This window comes from Piliocolobus tephrosceles, chromosome 11 (assembly GCF_002776525.5).
Source record: "Piliocolobus tephrosceles isolate RC106 chromosome 11, ASM277652v3, whole genome shotgun sequence".
NCBI classification, from domain to species: domain Eukaryota; kingdom Metazoa; phylum Chordata; class Mammalia; order Primates; family Cercopithecidae; genus Piliocolobus; species Piliocolobus tephrosceles.
In genome coordinates this window covers 105,907,853-105,927,044 of record NC_045444.1, presented here as the reverse complement: position 1 = coordinate 105,927,044, position 19,192 = coordinate 105,907,853, and the positions used below count along the sequence as shown (strand labels likewise).

Below are 19,192 nucleotides of genomic sequence, written 5' to 3'. Positions count from 1 at the left end.
CTGAGAGGACACCAACCCAAATACGTTCCTCTGTCTCCCCTGGCCCCTTCTTCTTTATTTGCTATTTGTTAACAACCCTGGGCAGAGCACCCTTTCCATGCCAGACACTGCCCGCACCTGCTTTTTCATTGCAATGTCTCCAGGAAGTACCACCGCTGATGATAATGGCTACTAAAACAGGAACGGTGAGACGTCACACCTCCCGACTGCTTGCCAGGTGTCAGGCCCTGCTCTAGGGCTTATATGTATTAACTGATTTAGTCTCATAACAACCCAATTACAGAGGAGAAACTGAGGCACGGAGGGCTTCTGTAACTTGCTCATGGGCCCCATGCAGGTTAGCAGCAGGCTGTACTATCTGCCCAGTCAGTGCTAACAGGCACCAAGGGGTGACTCAGCAGATGAGTGCTGTGCTGTGCGGGCTTGCAGGGGAGGCAGTGACCTCACAGTCCCTCTGGTTTCCCTTCCCCCAGGTGCCCTGTCCCTGGTCAGGCTACAGAGGGAAGGCCTGAGGAAAGCTGGGGAGAGGGGCAGGGCATTGCGAACCAAGAGGATGCTGCAGGGGACACTCCCGGGGTCCTTCCCAGACACGTACACTGTGTCATGCGCCGGTCGTCACTGCTCTGGATGCGGTGGCCATTGTGGAACCAGCTGATGGTGGGGTAGGGCAGGCCGGTCACCTGGCACTCTAGCATGGCCTCCTTGGCCAGTCCCACCTCCAGGTCCTGCAGTGGCCGCAGGAAGTCGGGAATGGACAGCCGCTCCAGCTCACCCTGCTCTGGCTCCTCGGGAATGGATGGCATCTTCTCCAGCTTCGAGCTGCAAGACCATATGGCTGCCCAGAGGCCCAGGGCCGTGCCTCCCACCCCAGGGCTGGGCTGGCCCCTCACAGGCAGCCCAGGCATCATGTGGGGCCCCGGTGGTACCTGGGGCCTGAGGCGGCTGTCCGGGGCTCTTCTACATACAGCTGGGCTGAGCAGTGGGCCTGGCCGTGGTTGTTAACAGCACTGACCGCGTAGAGCCCCTCATCCTCGCTGCCCACATGGGCAATGTGCAGTGAGTGCAGACCCCCGTCCTGCCGGAGCCGCAAGTTCTCACTCTCCTCCATGGGGTGGCCTGCAGGAGGGAGGGGTGGGAATGCAGAGCAGGCACAGTGACAGGCCCTGCCCTCTGGGTGTACCCCATCCCCACCTGGGCCCTTGGGGGGCCCTCAACACCTACAGCATAGGGGCCGTACCAAAATGAGTCCAGGTAACAACAGGGGGTGGGGTGCCGCTGATCTTGCAGTCGAAGCGGGCAGCTCGGCCCTCCAACACCTCCACATCTTCCAGCAGCCGTGTGAACAGGGGTGCCAATGAGGGCCGCACGGTCAGCCGGGCACTGCAGGTCAGCTCATCTGGGGGTCAGGGGGCAGCTCAAAGATAGGGAAGGCCAAGGAGGCCCAGGCATCCCAACCCGCCACTCCTGACCTAAGGCTGAAGCTGGAGCCTGGGCAGAGCCCAGCAAAGGCTCTGGGTACCCAGGGGAGGCAGTAGGCACAGATCCAGAGACCAGACCTTCTCGAGAGGATGGAAGTCAGCAAGGGTGGGCGCAGGCTGCCATGTGGGCTGGGGACTCCATAGGAGCCCAGGGCCTGGCCCCAGCTCTCCCCTCTTCCCCTCACCCTGCCCACCCTGGATGAAGCACAGCCCAGCTCTGACAGGGTCCTAGAAGCCCAGCCCACCCCTCTTCCATCTCCATCTCAGAATTCTCCTCTGTGCTGGGATCATGCCCATGCTCCTAGCCACCTGCCCCAGACGCAGAGCAGATGCCCCTTGGCCCCACTCTACCAAACTCCAAAGAAGCTTCTGGAAGAGATAAGGGTCCCTTATGCTGACTCGATGCACCCTCCTGCTTCGAAAGCCCCTCCAGCTTCTGCTTAGGTCTTCATCATCCACAACATGGCGAGGCAGATGCCATCATCTCTGCCCTTCCATGAGGGCAGGCCCAGGTCAGAGATAGCATCACTGGTAACAATGGCTGGCATTTATTAAGCAGGTGTGCCATCTGAAACCCCTTTTCTGGAATGGTCGGTGCCCTACCCTCTCCTGGAAAGGCCCTTTGACAGGCCCTGTGCTTCGTTCTTCACATACACTATCTCATTAATCCTACCAATCCTTCTACACAAGAGGCATGATCACCATCCCTGTTCTACAGATGAACAGGCTAAAGCTCAGAGAGATGCAGTGACTTGTTCAAAGTTATGTGACTGGTGACTTGCAGGGCAGGCGTTGGAACCCACATTCACCTCAGCAGACACATTCCCTCCTAGGAACAGCTAACCGTGTTGCGGCCTTTCCTTTGTGCTACGTACTATTCTAAGTGCTCATTTTACTGAGGCCAGGGCAGTGTACTAGCTCCCACCCCCTACACTTCCCCTAGGGGTTGGAGCTCTGTTTCCCGGGCATCTTATTCTGCACCTCCAGTCCCCTCCCTCCAGCTCTTGGGCACCCACGGCAGCCCTAAGGCCTGAGTGGGGAGTTACCTTTGGCTGTGCTGAGCTTGCAGGTGTAGACGCCACTGTCGTCCTCATGTACAGATGTAAGCAGCAGCTTGCATTTGCGGCCATCAAAATGCATCTTGCATTTGAGCAGTGCAGGCTGCAGCAGGCGGCCACGGCACAGCCAATCCACCTCCACATCAGTGGGCCCCGCCACCAGGCACTCAAACAGCGCCATCTCCCCGGCCCCCACGTCCACGTCCTGCAGGGGGGCCAGCACGGCCAGGGACCGGCTTTCAGGGTGTGCTGAGGGGAAAGCAGCCACGGGGGCCACGCACAGAGCAGAGACACACAGGGTGAGGGAGACACACATACGCACGCACAGAGAGACAGACAGACACAGAGAGAGAGATGCATTTTGTTCTCTGGAGATGGGGAAAGCCCACCCACCTGGCCAGGACAGCAAGGCATGCCCAGACCTGGCTTCCAGATGTCAATCCAAGCTAGGCCAGGGAGGGTAACTCATGGAGGCAAGAGGGAACTGAGGGAGGGGAAACCGAGAGGGCCACGTGGTGGCAGAGACAGCGGCGGGGGAAAAAAAAAAACACAACACACCACCTGGGTACAAACTGGACTTTATTTGAGTTAAGAAATAGGTGTTTCCAAATCTCTCCACACTCACTACAGTGGCCCCTTGCCCCTGCTCCTGCACCAAACCTGGTTAACTCCCTCATTCCCAGACAGAGCACCCCCAGCCCTGACAGGGAAGGAGGGAGCCCCAAATGGTCCCTAAACCTGCCAGGGCCATAGCTCAGCCAGGCTGTTCATCAGCACAGAGCCTGGGGCCTCTGGCTTTTGGTCTTTTGTGGAATAGAAAGTGTTGTGCCATTTGAAACCCACTAGAATGGTCAGTGTCCTAACCCCTCCTGGTAAGGTCCTTGTCAACAGCCCCTGCTCCTTGGGCCCCTCCACGCCATGCCCTAATCTCTCCCATTCTGTCTCACCCCACCTTAGCTCAGAGGCATCCTTCCCTGACTGTCACAGACACACAGACAGACAAACAGATAGACAGGCCTGCAGCAGCAGTAGCACATGCACTCGCCCGGTGCTCCCCTTCAGGGAGAGACTCGGGGGGATGATACCCCTCACAGCCGCCCCTTCCCAGCACTCAGTCCATCTGTGGGCCTCCTGGCCTGCACAGCCATGTGTCCACTTGGGGAGGGAGGATACACAGGGGCCCATGGGCTATCCCCCTGGGGGCTGCATGGGGTGGGGAGGGGAGGCTGGGACGGGTCCGGGCCGGCGGGCCTGGGTCTGTGGGCAGGAGGCAGTGAAACACAGCGAGGTCCGAGAGGTGCCTGAGACAGGGGCGCGGCTCGGAGGGTAGCGGGGGGAGCGCAGGTGGCCCCCTGAGCTCACTCGCCTGTGTACAGACAAAAACCTCAGTCAGCAAGCGGCAGGTTAGTGCAGCATACGCGCACGCCCACACACACACACACATGCGCACACACACACATGCACGCACACATGCACGCACACATACACACGCACACACACATGCATACGCACACATGCACACACACGCATGTATGCACATGCACACGCACACGCACACATGCACGCACAGTCACGCAGACCTGGCTAGGTCCCTTCTGCATAGAGGGCTGCCCCTCACACTGCCAGGGCAGCACTGCCCCTCTTGGTTCCCCCAAGGTCAGCTCTGGGCTGGGAGGGCCCGGCAGCTAGTCAGAGACTGGTTCCTCGGGGTTCCTGGGCAGGCAGAGACCCCGGGCAACCAGGCATCCATGGGATCAGGAGCATCCCGAAGCCTGGGGGTGTCAGAAGGAATCCCCAAGAGAAAGAAGCACCGAGACACGGGTTAATACAGAGAAGTGAGGCAGAGCCAGGCCCTGGAGAGGAAGCAGGCCGAGGAGGAAGGCTGAAGAATCTGGAGACCAAGGAAGTGGCAACTACAGGAACGGCGGGCACAGAGGAGGGGAACTGAGGCAAGGGGGCCAGCAGAGGGATGATGACTGTCAGGGTCCGAGCTCTGAGTCTTAGGGAAGGTCAGGGGCCGGGGGCTGAGTGAGAATCGAGGAGAGGCAGCAAGGAGCCATTCAGGCGAAGGGTGAGGTGGAAGGCAAGATAAATGGTTGTGGCCTTCGGGGAGGAAAATCCACGGCCCTCGAGGGCCCCCTAGCCAGGGCCTGTCATTCCTGCTGCCTGAGACAGCCCCTTCACATAATGCCCCAGGCTCTGAGGGTCTAGGCCTCTTCACACGTCACAGCTGTGCTCACCCTGGCACCCTAGGGTCCCTGTGATGCTCCAAGCCTAAGCCACCCCAAGGGCCCCTCCGAACGGGTCCAGCCACCAGACTCTCCCCACCGCTACCTCACAGTAACTTCTGCACAGCAATGGGATGGGAGGGTGGGCAAAGGGGTGAGAGGAGACAGGGACGGGGATGAGGGAGGGTCCTGGGCAGAGCAGGGTGACAAAGGCTCAGAAAAGTGTAGAGAGAGCTCGGCCAGTGGCAGGTGCAGGGTCTCTGGCTGCCACCAGGGCTCCGTGATGGAGCAACAGGGAAGGTGGTGTTGTGTAGTAAGCTGAGCACAGAATAATGTGCTGTGCAGCTCTGGGCAGGTCACTTCCTGTGTCTGGGCTTTGGTTCACTCAACAATAATATAAGCAGCCGGACTAGGGGCCCCTTAAGGCCCTTTCAGTGGTGGCGCCCTCTAACTGAGGCTGCGTGAGAGCGGACCGTGGGGGCAGGAAGGGGCTAGGGCCAGGTGGGCGTTCATGGAGAAATAAGGTACTCACCTCGGACCTCCAAGCGGGCCTCGCATTGCCGAGCGCCATACTCATTGACCGCTTTGCAAGTGTAGAAGCCAGCATCGCCACGCTCTGCAGCCAGGATCCGCAGCCGGCACAGCCCACCCTCAGCCTCCTCCGCAAAGCGCCGCTGGTCCGGGCGCACCGGCTGGCGGTTTCTCAGCCTGTCAGAGGGGCGAGAACTCAGTCCCAGGACCCAGGGGCCTGATCTGTGTGCACAGGAACTGGGGCTGCAGCACTGTGTAGGCCTCTCCTTCCCTGTGTAGTTTGCCCAGTCCCCAGATCTGTCCCACCGAACGTAGGCATCCCTGGTTTCCAGGGCTAGGTTTTTACCCACCCTCTGCCATCCCACCCGCCTCTAGGAGCTTCCAGGTCACTTCTAACTGCCTGGGAGCTCTCCCTTCTCAGAACCCTGCTGCACTCAGAGTGGAGCCGTGCTATTTAGCTCTTTTTTCTTTTCTTTCTTTCTTTTTTTAAACAGGGTTTCGCTCTGTCACCCAGGCTGGAGTACAGTGGCACGATCACAGCTCACTGCAACTTCTACCTCCCCAGGTTCAAGCGATCCCCCCACCTCAGCCTCCTGAGTAGCTGGGACTACAGGCACCGCCACCATGCCCCCCTAATTTTTGTATTTTTTGTAGATACAGGGTTTCATCATGTTGCCCACACTGGTCTTGAACTCCTGGACTCAAATGATCCTCCTCTCTTGGCTTCCCAAAGTGCTGGGATTACAGGCATTGAGCCCTTATGCCTGGCCCTATTTAGCTCTTAATAATTCTTAAACTTCCCCATTTCTTATTTTTATTTATTTATAGTGGATAGATAGCTTTCCCACTTCCCAAAAGGGATATGAAAAAACTTACAATGTTAAAAAAAAAAAAAAAAAACAGTGGGGGCTGGGCACGGTGGCTCATGCCTGTAATCCCAGCACTTTCGGAGGCCAAGGTGAGTGGATCACCTGAGGTCAGGAGTTCGAGACCAGCCTGACCAGAAACCCTGCCTCTACAAAAAATACAAAATTAGCTGGGTGTGGTGGCACCCAGCTACTAAGGAGGCTGAGGCAGGAGAATCCCTTGCACCCAGGAGGCGGAGGTTGCATTGAGCCCAGATCACGCCACTGCACTCCAGCCTGGGCGACAAGAGTGAAACTCCATCTTATAAAAAAACAAAAACAAAATCACAGTGGGGACCAGATAATCAATTAAAAATGAAAAACAGAACTCAAAGCAATAAAAAATTAACAAACTGAGTAATCCATGTTCCAGGCACCTGGGATGAGCAAGGCCCCTCCGCTTAGACCCACATTGAACTCTGGGCTGCTGGCAGCTCAGAAACAAATTGTTGTGTGCTTTTTTTTTTTCCAGCAATAGAATCTCACTATATTGTCCAGGCTGGAGTGCAGTGGCGTGATCATAGCTCACTGCAACCTCAAACTCCTGGGCTCCAGTGATCCTCCTCCTCACCCTCACAAGTAGCTGGGTCTACAGGCATGTACTACCATGTCCAGCTAATTTTTAAATAATTTTTTGTAGAGACAGTCTCACTATGTTGCCCAGGCTGGTCTTGAATTCCTTGGCTCAAGCAATCCTCCTTCCTTGGCCTCTGAAATCTCTTGCTACTTGCCAATTTGGAGAGGGGGGTGTTTTTGTTTTTGAGACAGGGTCTCACTCTGTCACCCAGGCTGGAGTGCAGTGGTGTGATCTCAGCTCACTACAGCTTCCACCTCACAGGGTCAAGTGATCCTCTCGCCTCAGCCTCCCAAGTAGCTGGGATTACAGGCATGCACCACCACATTTGGCTAATTTTTTTGTATTTTTAGTAGAGACAGGGTTTTACCATGTTGGCCAGGCTGGTCTCAAACTCCTGACCTCAAGTGATCCACTCACCTTACCTCTCAAAATGCTGGGATTACAGGCATCAGCCACCATGCCCAGTCATTTATCCCAAATGGACAGACATGAGATCCAAACCCCTCCCCAGAAGGGGAAGCCCTAAATAAGCCTGGAACGTGGGGCAAGGGACAGGGTGCTGGGGGGAGTACACTGCTGTCCCTAAGATGAGGCCCCTGAGGCAGATTATGGGGAAGCTCACCAAGGTTCCATTTTCTTCCACCCAAAGCCAGACCTCCCAGAGCCAAGCCTAGCACAGAGTCGCTGGTGGGTGGTGGGAAGTGCAGCTACTCACCAGGAGACCACAGGCTTGGGTTCCCCCTGCACACGGATGCTCATGATGACATCTTGGCCTTCTCTTACCGACTGGTCCATAAGTGAGACCTGAAGGGGGTACCCCAAAGTGTCAGGGAGAGACAATCAGGGCAGAGCCTTGGGTCCTGGGGGCTGTGGAATCTGAGACAGAGGCCTCTTCCACAGCCAGACTGAGACTGGCTCTGGGTAAGAGGGTTTGAATGAGAGCCAAGTTCCAGCTCTTGCTGGTGCCTAAGCATGGCCCCAAGAACAAGGGGTCACCCAAAGGAATGGGGGCACACAGGAGGCTGGGCCCCAGCCTCAGGGGTCTGACCTTGAAGGTGGGGGGTGCCTTGGAGCCAGTGTCAGAAGAACGGCGGTTCTGGCTGGGACTGGGCTTCATGGTGGGGGTTCGAGGCCAGGTCTCCCCAGGCTCTGGAAACTCCTCTGGAGGGCTCAGGTACTCCTCGTCCGAGGTGATGGGGCTGCTGAAAGGGGATGTAGATCCACCTGGAGAGAGACAAAGATAGCTGCCAGGGACGAAGGTGCGCAGACAGCCTGGGAGAGCTGGCTGGAATGTCGCCCAGAGACCAGGAGTTGCGGCAGCTCCCCACAGGCCGGCCCTGCCCTGACTTCACCCCCAGGCTCCTGTGACCTCGCCCAGCTGCTTCCCTTCCCTGAGCCCCTGGAACCTCGTCTGCCACTGGCTCTGCCAACACCGACCCTGCTGATCCTCCCGGGAGGGGACACCATAGGGAAAGGCCTGGGACAAAGCGTTAGGGCAGCAGAGGCCACTCCTGAGCCTGGCAGGAGAATTCCACTGGAGCAGGGAGCCCACATTCCTGACATGGACTAGGGGCCTAAACTACCAACTGCAGGCTCCGAAAGCAGGGGGTGCAGGTCTATGGAACCCTGGAGCAGCATGGCTAGGACGCCCATTTCTTGGGCAAGCTGGGTCTGGTGCAGAGGAACACACACCACAGACAAGACACATCCTGACCTCGGTCCAGGGCCAATGAGGTGGCACCATCTAGCCTGCCCCTCCCCCTTTCCCTTCTCAGCTTCCTGCCATGCAAACCCCAGGGGCACCTATTGGCCACAGCCCTACAGCCTGCACCCCCAAACGCTCGAGGGATACAAAAACAGAGCTGGAGTCATCCACAGAAAAGGGCAACTCAGCCTGGGGAAGAGGAGGGGGGCACCAGAGTCAGCCTTGGGGGAGGGGTGTCCCCAGGGCCCTGACGCCCTCCCCTGCAACTGGCCAGGGGCCCAGTCTCGCTGAGCTGGCTCCTATCCGACTGCCAAATACAGACATGAAACTGCCACAGCCCCCTGGCTTCTCCCCCAGGTCCCTCCAACCCAAGCCCTCAGCAGGGCTGTACCCCAACTCACCCCGAGGCTCTGCACACAGACGCCCAGCCTGCGCCTGTCCTGAAGGCTCTGCCCTGGCACCAGGCCCTTCTGCTGCCTGCCCACTGCCCACCCCAGCCTGTCTCCCCAGGGAGCAGGAGCCCAGCCTGCCCAGCCCCACTCACTCGGCTGACCCAGCTGAGGCCCTACACGGAGAAGGCCCTGGGGGAGGGGAAGGCGCCTGAGGAGGGGAAGGAGGAGGTTGGATGGCAGGCCGGCAGGCAGCTGGCTGGGAAGCTGGTGCCTGCCGAGACCACAAGCAGCCTGGGCCCTGGTGTGGAGGGGGAGGAGAGGGGAGAGGGGAGGGCGGAGTGTGGCCGTCTGGATTTAGCCACTCTGCTCACTCCCAAGCTGTGGGATCTGTCTTTCCTCTCCTTACAGCTTCGGACCCTGATAAGAGCAAAGCCAGCTCTGCAGCGCCTTGACTCAAGGTGTGGGGCCTCCGTCCCCGAGCAAGACAGGGGAGGGGTGGCACTGCACTGTGCCAATCGAGACGCTTGCCCTGATCCATTTGTTCCAACACATCCACCAAAGGAGGTGCCTGTGGGAAATGTTCGCTGTGTTGCCCCTTGCTCTGATGGAACCACCAAGATCCCTGACATGGGAATGTGCTAACGAGTCTCAAACACTGCAGAGCCAGGGCATACCTGTTTTCTTTGGCCCCAAAAATCAGAGAACTGTCAAGACCTTTGCCCTCCGTGGGGGAAGAATCTGAGGGGGCCCAGAATCCCACCTCTGCCCCTTCATCCCTGCCATGGAAGGTCTGGCCAGCAGCCATCCCAGGGCACTAAGCCCACATCCAGCCTTCCTACCCATTCCCCCTGGGCACCTGTTGGCAACTTGCCCACCACCCATCAGGCCTGCTAGGGAGGACAGCAGGGGCTGCCTCCCCCAAATGGCCCCTTGTCATGAGCACCCATTTGTATCTGGGTTGGGGAAGGGGCTTGGACACGGAGCCTGAGAGAAGGGGGCTGTTGAGCAGGGGTCACATGTCCTTCTCCCTCTTCCTATCACCTCACCCCCCGCGGTGACACATTCCCAAGCCATGACCTGTGTTTCCCAGCATGGCCAGTGAGGAAGGAGGGCTAGGGGCCGGGCAGAGGAGGGGTCCATTGTTCAGGGGGGCTGTCTTGAGATAGGGTTGTGGAGGGAAGTCAGAATGGCATTTGGTGCTTACGGCAGCTGATGGCTGAGATCACAGGCATGGCCCTGCAGGTGGGCGGTCCTACCCCTCTGTGGAGCCTGGAGTCCTGCCCCAGGGTCACCTCCAGGCTGGACAGTACTGAGGAGGCTCACGGGCCCAGGGACCAGGAGCAGCAGCACAGCTGAAGGCCAGATGGTCAAGGTTTGCAGGGAGCCTCAGAGACCCCTGGTGGTGGCCAGGGGAACATCATGCTGGAGGGCATCCAGTCACCAAGTGAGCCCCTATCCTCAAGCCCCTTGGACAGAGAGACTGTCAGAGCAGCCCAGGCCTCTTCCAGACAAGGCAGTAGCCCCTGCCCCTCCACACCTCCCAAAGTGAGTGACCAAGGAGGCTGATCAAGGATTCCTGAGGCTCCATACCAGAATCCGGTGCCACCTAGTTTTTTCCCTGGCCCCATAGCCAAAACCATCTTTGGAACCAGTCCCTGACATCCCAGCCCTGCTCCACCTACAAACCCAACTCTCACTGTGGGAAATACAGTTACATCAGCCAGGAAGGAGGGGGCAGGTGACCCCCTAAACCTAAGAGGCACATACACTCAATGGCCCTGAACAACCTGCCACGGAAGTACCACCCCTTCACACTGGCTCCCAGTCCCCCCACGCTGACCCAGTGCTCATGTCTGCCCTTCCAACATCACTCTCAGGTCAAACTCATTTGATGAAAATACTGGCGTTAGGAAGCACACAGGGAACTCCCTCTCCTCAGACCAGCACATCCACCGGCCCCAACTGTTTCAGTGTCCCCTGATGTGTTCTCACAATAGACAGAGTTGCAGCCACAACTGTGACTATCTAGTACATAAAAGGTGTCACACACGGCCCTTTGCTTCAGGGCTTCTCAGAATGATACTTGACCTCCTCACATCAGGACCACCTCGGGCTCATTTAAAATATAGATTCTTCGGCCGGGCGCGGTGGCTCAAGCCTGTAATCCCAGAACTTTGGGAGGCCGAGACGGGCGGATCACGAGGTCAGGAGATCGAGACCATCCTGGCTAACACGGTGAAACCCCATCTCTACTAAAAAACACACACAAAAAAACTAGCCGGGCGAGGTGGCGGGCATCTGTAGTCCCAGCTACTCAGGAGGCTAAGGCAGGAGAATGGTGTAAACCCGGGAGGCGGAGCTTGCAGTGAGCTGAGATCCGGCCACTGCACTCCAGCCCCGGCGACAGAGCGAGACTCCGTCTCAAAAAACAATAATATAAAAAATAAAATATAGATTCTTCAACCTTACTCCAGCCTGCAGAATTAGATTTTCTGAAATTAGATGTCAAGAAACTGCATTTTAAAAAGCACCCCAGGTGACTCTTAGGTACATGAAACCTTAGGGACCACTGCTGACCTACATGGGAGGAGGACAGCCCTAAGAGGTGCCATCACTGAGCCCCTCTTCACTGGGCCATTCAACCTCAGAGCAGGGCTTTGAACCTAGGAGGTTTGGCTCCACAGCCTGTGTGCTTCCCGTGGCATGACCTGGCCTCCCATCTTGGGCACAATCTCTAACTCTATGGCAGTGGTTTTCAAAGTTTTCTGTTTATCAGAATCACCTGGAGGGCTCCTTCGACCACAGAGTGCTGGGCTCCACTCAAGGAATTACTGATTCAGTAGGTGGGGGCTGGGGCCAATAATCTGCATTTCTTAGGAGTGCAAAACGCTTATTGGAAAAAAAAAAAGAATCTGCATTTCTAACACAAACTCAGGTGAGGCTGTTGTTGCTGGTCTGGGGGCCTCACTCTGAGGACCACCGCTCCATGGTCTTTTTCCCAAGCTTGCCTTATAGGCAGAGCCTCATGACCCTTGTGGCTGGGTGTCATGCCCAGCCTCACCTCTGTGAGTCACCCATGTTGTTCAAGGGCTTGAAAAGTCATGGGGGTCTCTGCCTACTCACTGTCACCTCACATGCAGCTCTGCAGTCCACACAGCCCAGCCCCTGACTGTCCAGAAGGGCCCCCAGGCACAGCTGCCAGTGCTAAGGAGTGGCAAAGACAGTCATGTCCTCAGGAGCCTTCCGGGTGGTGGGGAAGACAAGCCAGATACACACGCGACTATAAGAGCAAGCAGGAAGTATCAGGTAGCAAGAGAGCAGCAGGTAAGGGGCGTGGGAGTACAGAAGGCAGGAGATGACTTTTGGCTCAGGGAAAAAGAGAGAACTGAAAGAAGAGGCAGTATTGAAATTGCAGTTTGCAGGAAAAAGGGAAAAGTATTACAGGCAGAGGAAAGTGCATGCAGAAAAGTTTGAAGCAAAAGGCATGTGTGCAGAGGACTATAGCTCAACTGTCTGTCTATAAACTGGATAAAGAAGTAAGGAGAGGGGCATCCGCTGTTCAAGCACGTGCCTCCCACTGCCACCCGAGGGCCAGCCTCAGGCCTCTGGCTCCTTTTGCCCTATGGGTGCAGATGGTAGAGGCCACCTGAAGGTGTGCAGCCTTTACTCTGCAGGCAAGGCGCACTCCTTACAATTCTCTTTTGGTTTGTTTTTGTTTCTGTTTTTTTGTTTTGAGACAGTCTCACTCTGTCGTCCAGGCTAGAGTGCACTGGCGTAATCTCAGCTCACTGCAAACTCCACCTCTGAAGTTCAAGTGATTCTCCTGCCTCAGCCTCCCTCAGTAGCTGGGATTACAGGCTCCCACCACCACACCTGGCTAATTTTTGTATTCTTAGTAGAGACATGGTTTCGTTATGTTGGCCAGACTTGTCTCAAACTGCTGGCCTCAAGTGATCCACCTGCCTTGGCATCCCAAAGTGCTGGGATTACAGGTGTGAGCCACGGACCCAGTCCATAAACAGTTTTTCTCCTTATGATTCTTGAGGAACAGAGTGATAGGCTGCAGGATAGCCAGCATTTGCCTGTGGCTTAGCCCTTCCCAGCTGGCCCTCCACATGCGCTATTTCAGTAGGTCCTCCACAGGCAGTTCTTGAAACGTCTGCTGTGGTAACTCCACTGTGGAAAAGTCAGGGAAAGGCAGGACATGGCTAGCCAGGAGGTGGGCATTTCCACAGGGTGCTGACATAAACATTTCCTCTTGGACTGAGAATGTTTCAGTCTTAGTTCAAAATGTACAAGCTGTCAGATCATTTCACATGTTCAGCCTGACCTAGCCCCAGAAGTGAAGTGATTAATTTTTCTCTTTTTCTTTCTTTTTTTTTTTTTTTTTTGAGACAGAGTCTCGCACTGTTGCCCAGGCTGGAGTGCAATGGCGCGATCTTGGCTCACTGCGACCTCCACCTCCTGGGTTCAAGGGATTCTCCTGTCTTAGCCTCCCGAGTAGCTGGAATTACAGGCGCCCGCCACCACACCCAGCTAATTTTTTGTATTTTTTGTAGAGATAGGGTTTCACTATGTTGGTCAGGCTGGTCTTGTACTCCTGACCTCGAGATCCGCCCGCCTCGGCCTCCCAAAGTGCTGGGATTACAGGCGTGAGCCACCGTGCCCGGTCATGATTAATTTCTTACATATGATTATGCTAGTTTGCTCCAGGTGAGAAAAAGTGGCTGCATCAACAGTAAATGAGCTCTCCATACTTCTGACAGGCTGTGAGTGATGGCCTCCATTCTAGGTACCAGCCTCGGGGCAGCCACCTGTCAGGCAGGCCTGTTTCTGGCAGACAGGAGGGTGGAGGAAGGGCTGAGTCTGGGCAAGGGGACCACACCACACTGCTTTGTCAGGTGTTGTCCAAATCCTCATCAAGGACTGACGATGGGGGCCATGTGGTATCCTCCCCATCGGCAGCCACCACCATCACAAGGGACAATCTGTAACTATGACACAGGTGGCCAGAGACCAGGGGCAAGAGAAGACAGGGACTGACATGGATGCCAAGGTTTTCTTCCTTGTTTTTGTTTTCATGGCCCCCAATAAACAACCTATTTTGTGCTGTGGTCATGTTGATTCCATGAGTGGGACCGGAATGTGCTTTGATGAGCTATATCCCCTGTCCCAAATGTCCTGAGTCAACTCGCCCTCCTCACAGACCCTCAGGAACCTCACCGAGTAGGTAGCCTGACTGGTACGAAGATCCTCACTTTGCCGCCAAGCAAACCATGACAAGCTAAGGTACAATGAAGAGGCCAAGGTCTTGGCTGGAAAATGCTAGAATCTTGGGCTCAAATATAGGAGACCTGTAGTTGAGGACTGGAGGTGGCAGGATGAGGCCCAGGCCCATGGGGCCTCCCATATTCCCGCTTCCTCCTGCCCAGCACCCAGAGGGCCTCCTCTCCAGGCACATGGTGGGGAAGCTGGGTGTGCTCACATCAGGCATGCAAGGAAACAGAAGGACCACAGCTGTGCCAGAGGTGGAGAGTCAACAGAGGAAGGAGAGAAAGCCCCGTCTGACCCACCCACAGAGGACATCACCAGTGCCCTCGCAGTGAGCTCATGAGCTCCGTTCCAGCTCAATCTCAAACTTCTTCAGAGCAACAGGAAAGGGGGTGGGAGAGTGTCATGGTTAGGAATGCAGGCTTGAGAGACCAAGACAGTGCTTCAAATCATAGCTCCAGCCTCTAGCTGGCCCTAAGCTCCTAGAGCTGACCATCCCAAGAAAGCAGCCACTAGCCACCTGAGACTATTTAAACGCAGTTATTAAAATGAAATTAAATTTAAAATGCAGTTCCTCAGTCACTGCAGCTGCATTTCAAGTGCTCACTAACCACGTGTGGCTAGGGTTACCATGCTGGACCACGCACATAGAGAGCATCTCCATCACCACAGAAATGTCTATTGATCAATGCTGCTCCAGACAATACTGCTGGGATTACAGGTGTCAGCCACTGTATCCAGAGAGCAATTTGCTAAAGTTTTCCAAGTCTCAGTTTCCTCATCCGTAATGTGGGCATAATAATAGAACCTACCTCATAAGGCTGGATTAAACAAAATAATCCAATCAACACAGGGCCTGGTATATACGAAGCACTCAGTAAGTGCTTACTGGTCATGTATTATTTATTTATTTATTTACTTATTTATTTATTATTATTTTGAGACAGAGTCTTTCTTTATCACCCAGGCTGGAGTGCAGTGGCATGATCTTGGCTTATTGCAACCTCTACCTCCCGGGTTCAAGTGATTTTCCTGTTTCAGCCTCCAGAGTAGCTGAGATTATAGGCATATGCCACCACGCCTGGCTAATTTTTTGCATTTTTAGCAGAGACGAGGTTTTGCTGTGTTGGCCAGGCTGGTCTCGAACTCCTGACCTCAGGTATCCACCCGCCTCAGCCTCCCAAAATGCTGGGCTTACAGGTGTGAGCCACCGCACCCGGCCTGGCCATGTACTTTTATTTGCACCCCATACTAAGTTTATTTGCTTCATGAGCAGTTACTTCCATCACCCTAAATCACTTGTTGCTGATAACATCCCTAGGCAGATTGCAAGTGCTAAATAAAGGCTGCTGGCCTGGTGCTAGCTCTACCTCACTTTCCTATCCACATTTTTGTCTTCTCATCCATAAAATGGGAATGTCACCACCTGTCACACGTCCCTCCAAGGGATATGTATGGCACAATGTTATTGCCAGGAAGAGATATGAAAGGGCTTGAGAAAGTCGATGATACTCTCCAAACAGAAGAAATTGTTTAGAGAGATGTAGCACTTGGCACCTAGTTGGCACTCAATAAATACTTGTGTGATGGATGTGGGCAGCGGTGCGGAATGCTTTGCTTTGGTTAAGCACACTTTTCACACTCCCTAGCCACCCGCCCCCATCCACACATCCGCTTTGGGAGAATGACTGTGGTCTCAACAGAATTATTCAGTGGGGTGGAAAGGATGGGAGGGAACTGGGGAGCTGGTAAGGACCAGGTCCTGCCCGCACAGACCCTGCCCCCTAAACCACGGTCCATGGGGCCGCATTCTCTAGTTATCCATTCCCTGGTTCCCATGGCTCCCAACCAGGAATTGAGATCTGTAGACCCTCAAAAGCAGGCCCTATTGGGGTGGACCCCAATAGGGGACTGGGCAGCCAGCCCTGGTTACCATAGCACTGGGCAGGGGGAGGGTGAGGAGCAAGAAGGGGAGGGGGAGGAGCAAGAGAGGGCGGTGGCTGCACGCAGGCCTCTTCCCACAAGACACTGCCCACTGCCTCCCTCTACCTACTCCCCAGTGGGCCCACAGGCAAACTGCTGGACACCCTCCCCTGATTCCACCCCTCACTCCCTGCAGACTCCAGGCCTGGGACCACCCCTTGCCAGATGTCTGTGCCATCCCCAGGTTCCACCCACTTTTGCTGCTCTCAAGTCCACTGGCCCCTGTCCAGCCACTCTGGACTAAACAGTGCCTTGTAGGGTAAGAAAGTCAGCTTGCTCTACACAGCCAGAGCCAAGTCTGGATCCACATGCCTGGTCCCCAGGTCCTGGGGCCCCCGAGCCAGCCTGACTTAAGGAGGTACTGTCTCGCTGCAATGCCTGACGCAACAGACTAATGTGATGAAGGCTTTCTGGCTCCACAGAGATGCTGTGATGAGCTGAGGATACAGGGGCTGGGAAATATGGAGGGTCTGCAGGATATGGCCTTCCAAGGGGAGAGGTGGAGTCCCCAAGGCACAGGGTTTCACAGGGCTGAAGAAACGGACAGAGAAGGATAAGGCACTTCCCAGATCCTCGTAGAAACCTGAGCTCTTGTACACAACATCACCCGTTAATAACGCTAACAACTAACATTTGTCTACAGCTTTACAGTTCATAAAGCTCGTTCACACATTCGCTTTCATCCGTGAGGACGGTGTCGTTATCTCCGGTTTACAAATGAGGAAACTGAAGCTCCAGAGGTTCTATCCGCAAATACAGAACTCCCAGTCAAGGGCTGACAGCTGCCTCGCCCTAAGCTGCCTTTCCAACCTTAAAAGGCTCCCAAACGGCCCTGAGCCAATATCGGGGCACCCCCCATCCCACCCCTCGCCAAATTTCAGCCCAAGCCAGGTATTGACCGGAGTCCTGGAGCCAGGCCTGGGCCCCCTCAGGGGAGCTGGGAGCTGAGTCAGAAGCCAGATCCCAGAGGTGATGGAAGGACAGAAGCATGTGGTGGAGGGATGGGCATGATTCAGCGGGGTAGGAGGGGTAGGAGGAGGAGAAAGCCTGGAAAATGGGCTCCTGGGAGGGATATGCAGCTAAGGAGGATGAAGACCTGCGGTGGCACAAGCCAGACCATGCAACCAAAGGCTCTGTTGGAGCACGAGACTGTGATCAGACGCATCAAGAACTCCCTCACTGCTCAGGTGCTGAGGCCCTGGGACGGGCACACAGGCTCTGCCATCTTGTCTCCTGCAGCCCTTCGTGGAAGAAAGGGACAGAACATCGTGTGCTGTTCCCCATCTTGGCATGTCCCGCCTTCCCCGTGCCGGTCTAAATCCCAGCCTCCTTCAGGGCGCCAAAGTTTCTCAGCGCAGGCATCCCAGAACACTAAGCAACTGCTCGGATGTCCTCAGCACTAGATTCATCTCCCCCACACTGTCCCCCAACCTGGGTCCTCTGAACCAGGTCTGGTCACCCAGTGGGAACCCCCTTGAGGGTTGAGTGTGTTTTCCTCCTGTAATGCCCCCTGACCATCCTCACCTCCCCGAACCCCAGGCCCGGGGTCAGTGCATTGTCAGGCCCAGCAAGCTGAATGAGCTGAACTGGCCATGTACACCGACACTGATCCAGCTGAACCAGAAAGAAACTGGGCTGAATCCCAAAGAAAGTAGTCTGACACCAAGTAAGGGCTTTCACAAAAATAGAAAACAAGGCGGTCTCAGCACTGCCAGCCCCTGAGAAGTGCTCTTTGCTGTACCCTTTTTACGACTTTGGGTTCGAGAAAAGGAGGGGGGAAGTGGCTTGTGGCACTCGAAAGCATCTCTTTTTACTGGGAGGGGGGACCGTCTTACAGGGGAAATGACTTCAGAAGGCCTGTGAGCAGAGAGATTCTTTTTCCGGGAAAATCAAGGACAATTTGCTTTCCCCATAGGACCCTGTTCAGGGAAATGCCATGGGAGGATGGCATTTAGAGGATGGCTAAAGACAAATTTCACTGACTTCATGAATTGGCCAGCCTTGTGTGCGCCTTGGGGATTTGGCCCCTGCCCTGAGGCCAGGGCCATTTAAAATGCTTTCACCAGAGCTGCTGACATCCAGAAGGGACTGCACGGACTGTGCACGCTGGCGGGGAGCCCGAGCTCAAGGCTGAGAGTAGGAAGGGAGGGGGATTGGACCTGGGCCAGGGAGGAGTCAGTTTGCCCCCACCCAGTCCCAGGGTTGATGGGCTCCCTACCGGGTCTCACGGTCAGTGAGGCGGCACAGGTGGCCTGGCCCAGCTCGTTGGTGGCAGTGGCCATATAGCTCCCGGCGTCCGCTGCCCGGGCCTCCCTGAGCAGCAGGGTGTGCCGCTCACCCTCAGCCCGGAGGAGGAGGCGGCCCTCGCTGCGCAGCTCTGACCCATCCTTCTGCCAGGACACTGTGGGAAGGCACGGGGACCCAGCTCGCCACGGCCCACGGGCACCCACCGAGAATCTCTCACTCCTACCCCACACACTGCACAGGAGCCCAAACCTTTCCTCTCAGCACCCCAGGGAATCCAGAAAAGTCCACCCTCATTTCAGGAAGCCCAGGTTGCCCTCCCCTCTCTCGGGGGTCCCGGGAAATGTCCCTGAACACACACAGAAGTCAGGACAGCCCCATGGAGGGGATCATTTCCCTCCTTCCCACCCCTCCCTGGGAGGAGTCGGGAGAACCTCCCCTTCCCTTCTCACACGCCCCCTCCCAACCTTGACCTCACCTTGGCCCAGTGCTGGAGCTCACCTTGGGGCAGGGGGTTGGCAGTGACGATACACTTGAGCAGCACATCTGCCCCTGGTGCCACCACCACATTCTGCAGGGGGATCTCAAACATGGGGGCCTCTAGGGGCTCTTCTCCAGCGGACACATAGGAGTCATCCGAAGACTCTGTGGGACACAGGAGTAACGGGGTAAGGGGCCATGATCCCTGCAGGGATGACAGCGGGAGAGGGAGTCCTGGTGGCCTGCATCCTAGAAAGTCAAACCCAGACAGAGGGGTTTCTAGAAAGCAGAGACTGGGGGAGAACAGGTTCTGCCTCCCGAATGTCGGTAGGGAACAAAG

At 56.0% G+C, this 19,192-nt stretch overlaps 1 protein-coding gene across 3 annotated transcripts in view; it reads right to left on the bottom strand.

Annotated features, from left to right (window-relative positions):
• SPEG (striated muscle enriched protein kinase) overlaps nucleotides 1–19,192 on the bottom strand; it is a 58,876-nt gene that overhangs the window by 23,664 nt on the left and 16,020 nt on the right. Inside the window, exons 5-13 of one of the 3 annotated variants that reach the window (XM_023221923.3) lie at nucleotides 18,874–19,017; nucleotides 18,347–18,529; nucleotides 7,826–8,001; nucleotides 7,493–7,581; nucleotides 5,297–5,472; nucleotides 2,525–2,785; nucleotides 1,238–1,396; nucleotides 927–1,116; nucleotides 596–819 (exon numbers count right to left, since the gene is read on the bottom strand). In XM_023221923.3, coding sequence (XP_023077691.2) covers nucleotides 596–819; nucleotides 927–1,116; nucleotides 1,238–1,396; nucleotides 2,525–2,785; nucleotides 5,297–5,472; nucleotides 7,493–7,581; nucleotides 7,826–8,001; nucleotides 18,347–18,529; nucleotides 18,874–19,017 — 1,602 coding nt within the window. Of the gene's footprint in view, nucleotides 1–595; nucleotides 820–926; nucleotides 1,117–1,237; nucleotides 1,397–2,524; nucleotides 2,786–3,100; nucleotides 3,903–5,296; nucleotides 5,473–7,492; nucleotides 7,582–7,825; nucleotides 8,002–8,883; nucleotides 9,061–18,346; nucleotides 18,530–18,873; nucleotides 19,018–19,192 lie in introns of those variants that run through there. The other 2 variants (XM_026454822.1, XM_026454823.1) reach the window with 2 other exon arrangements.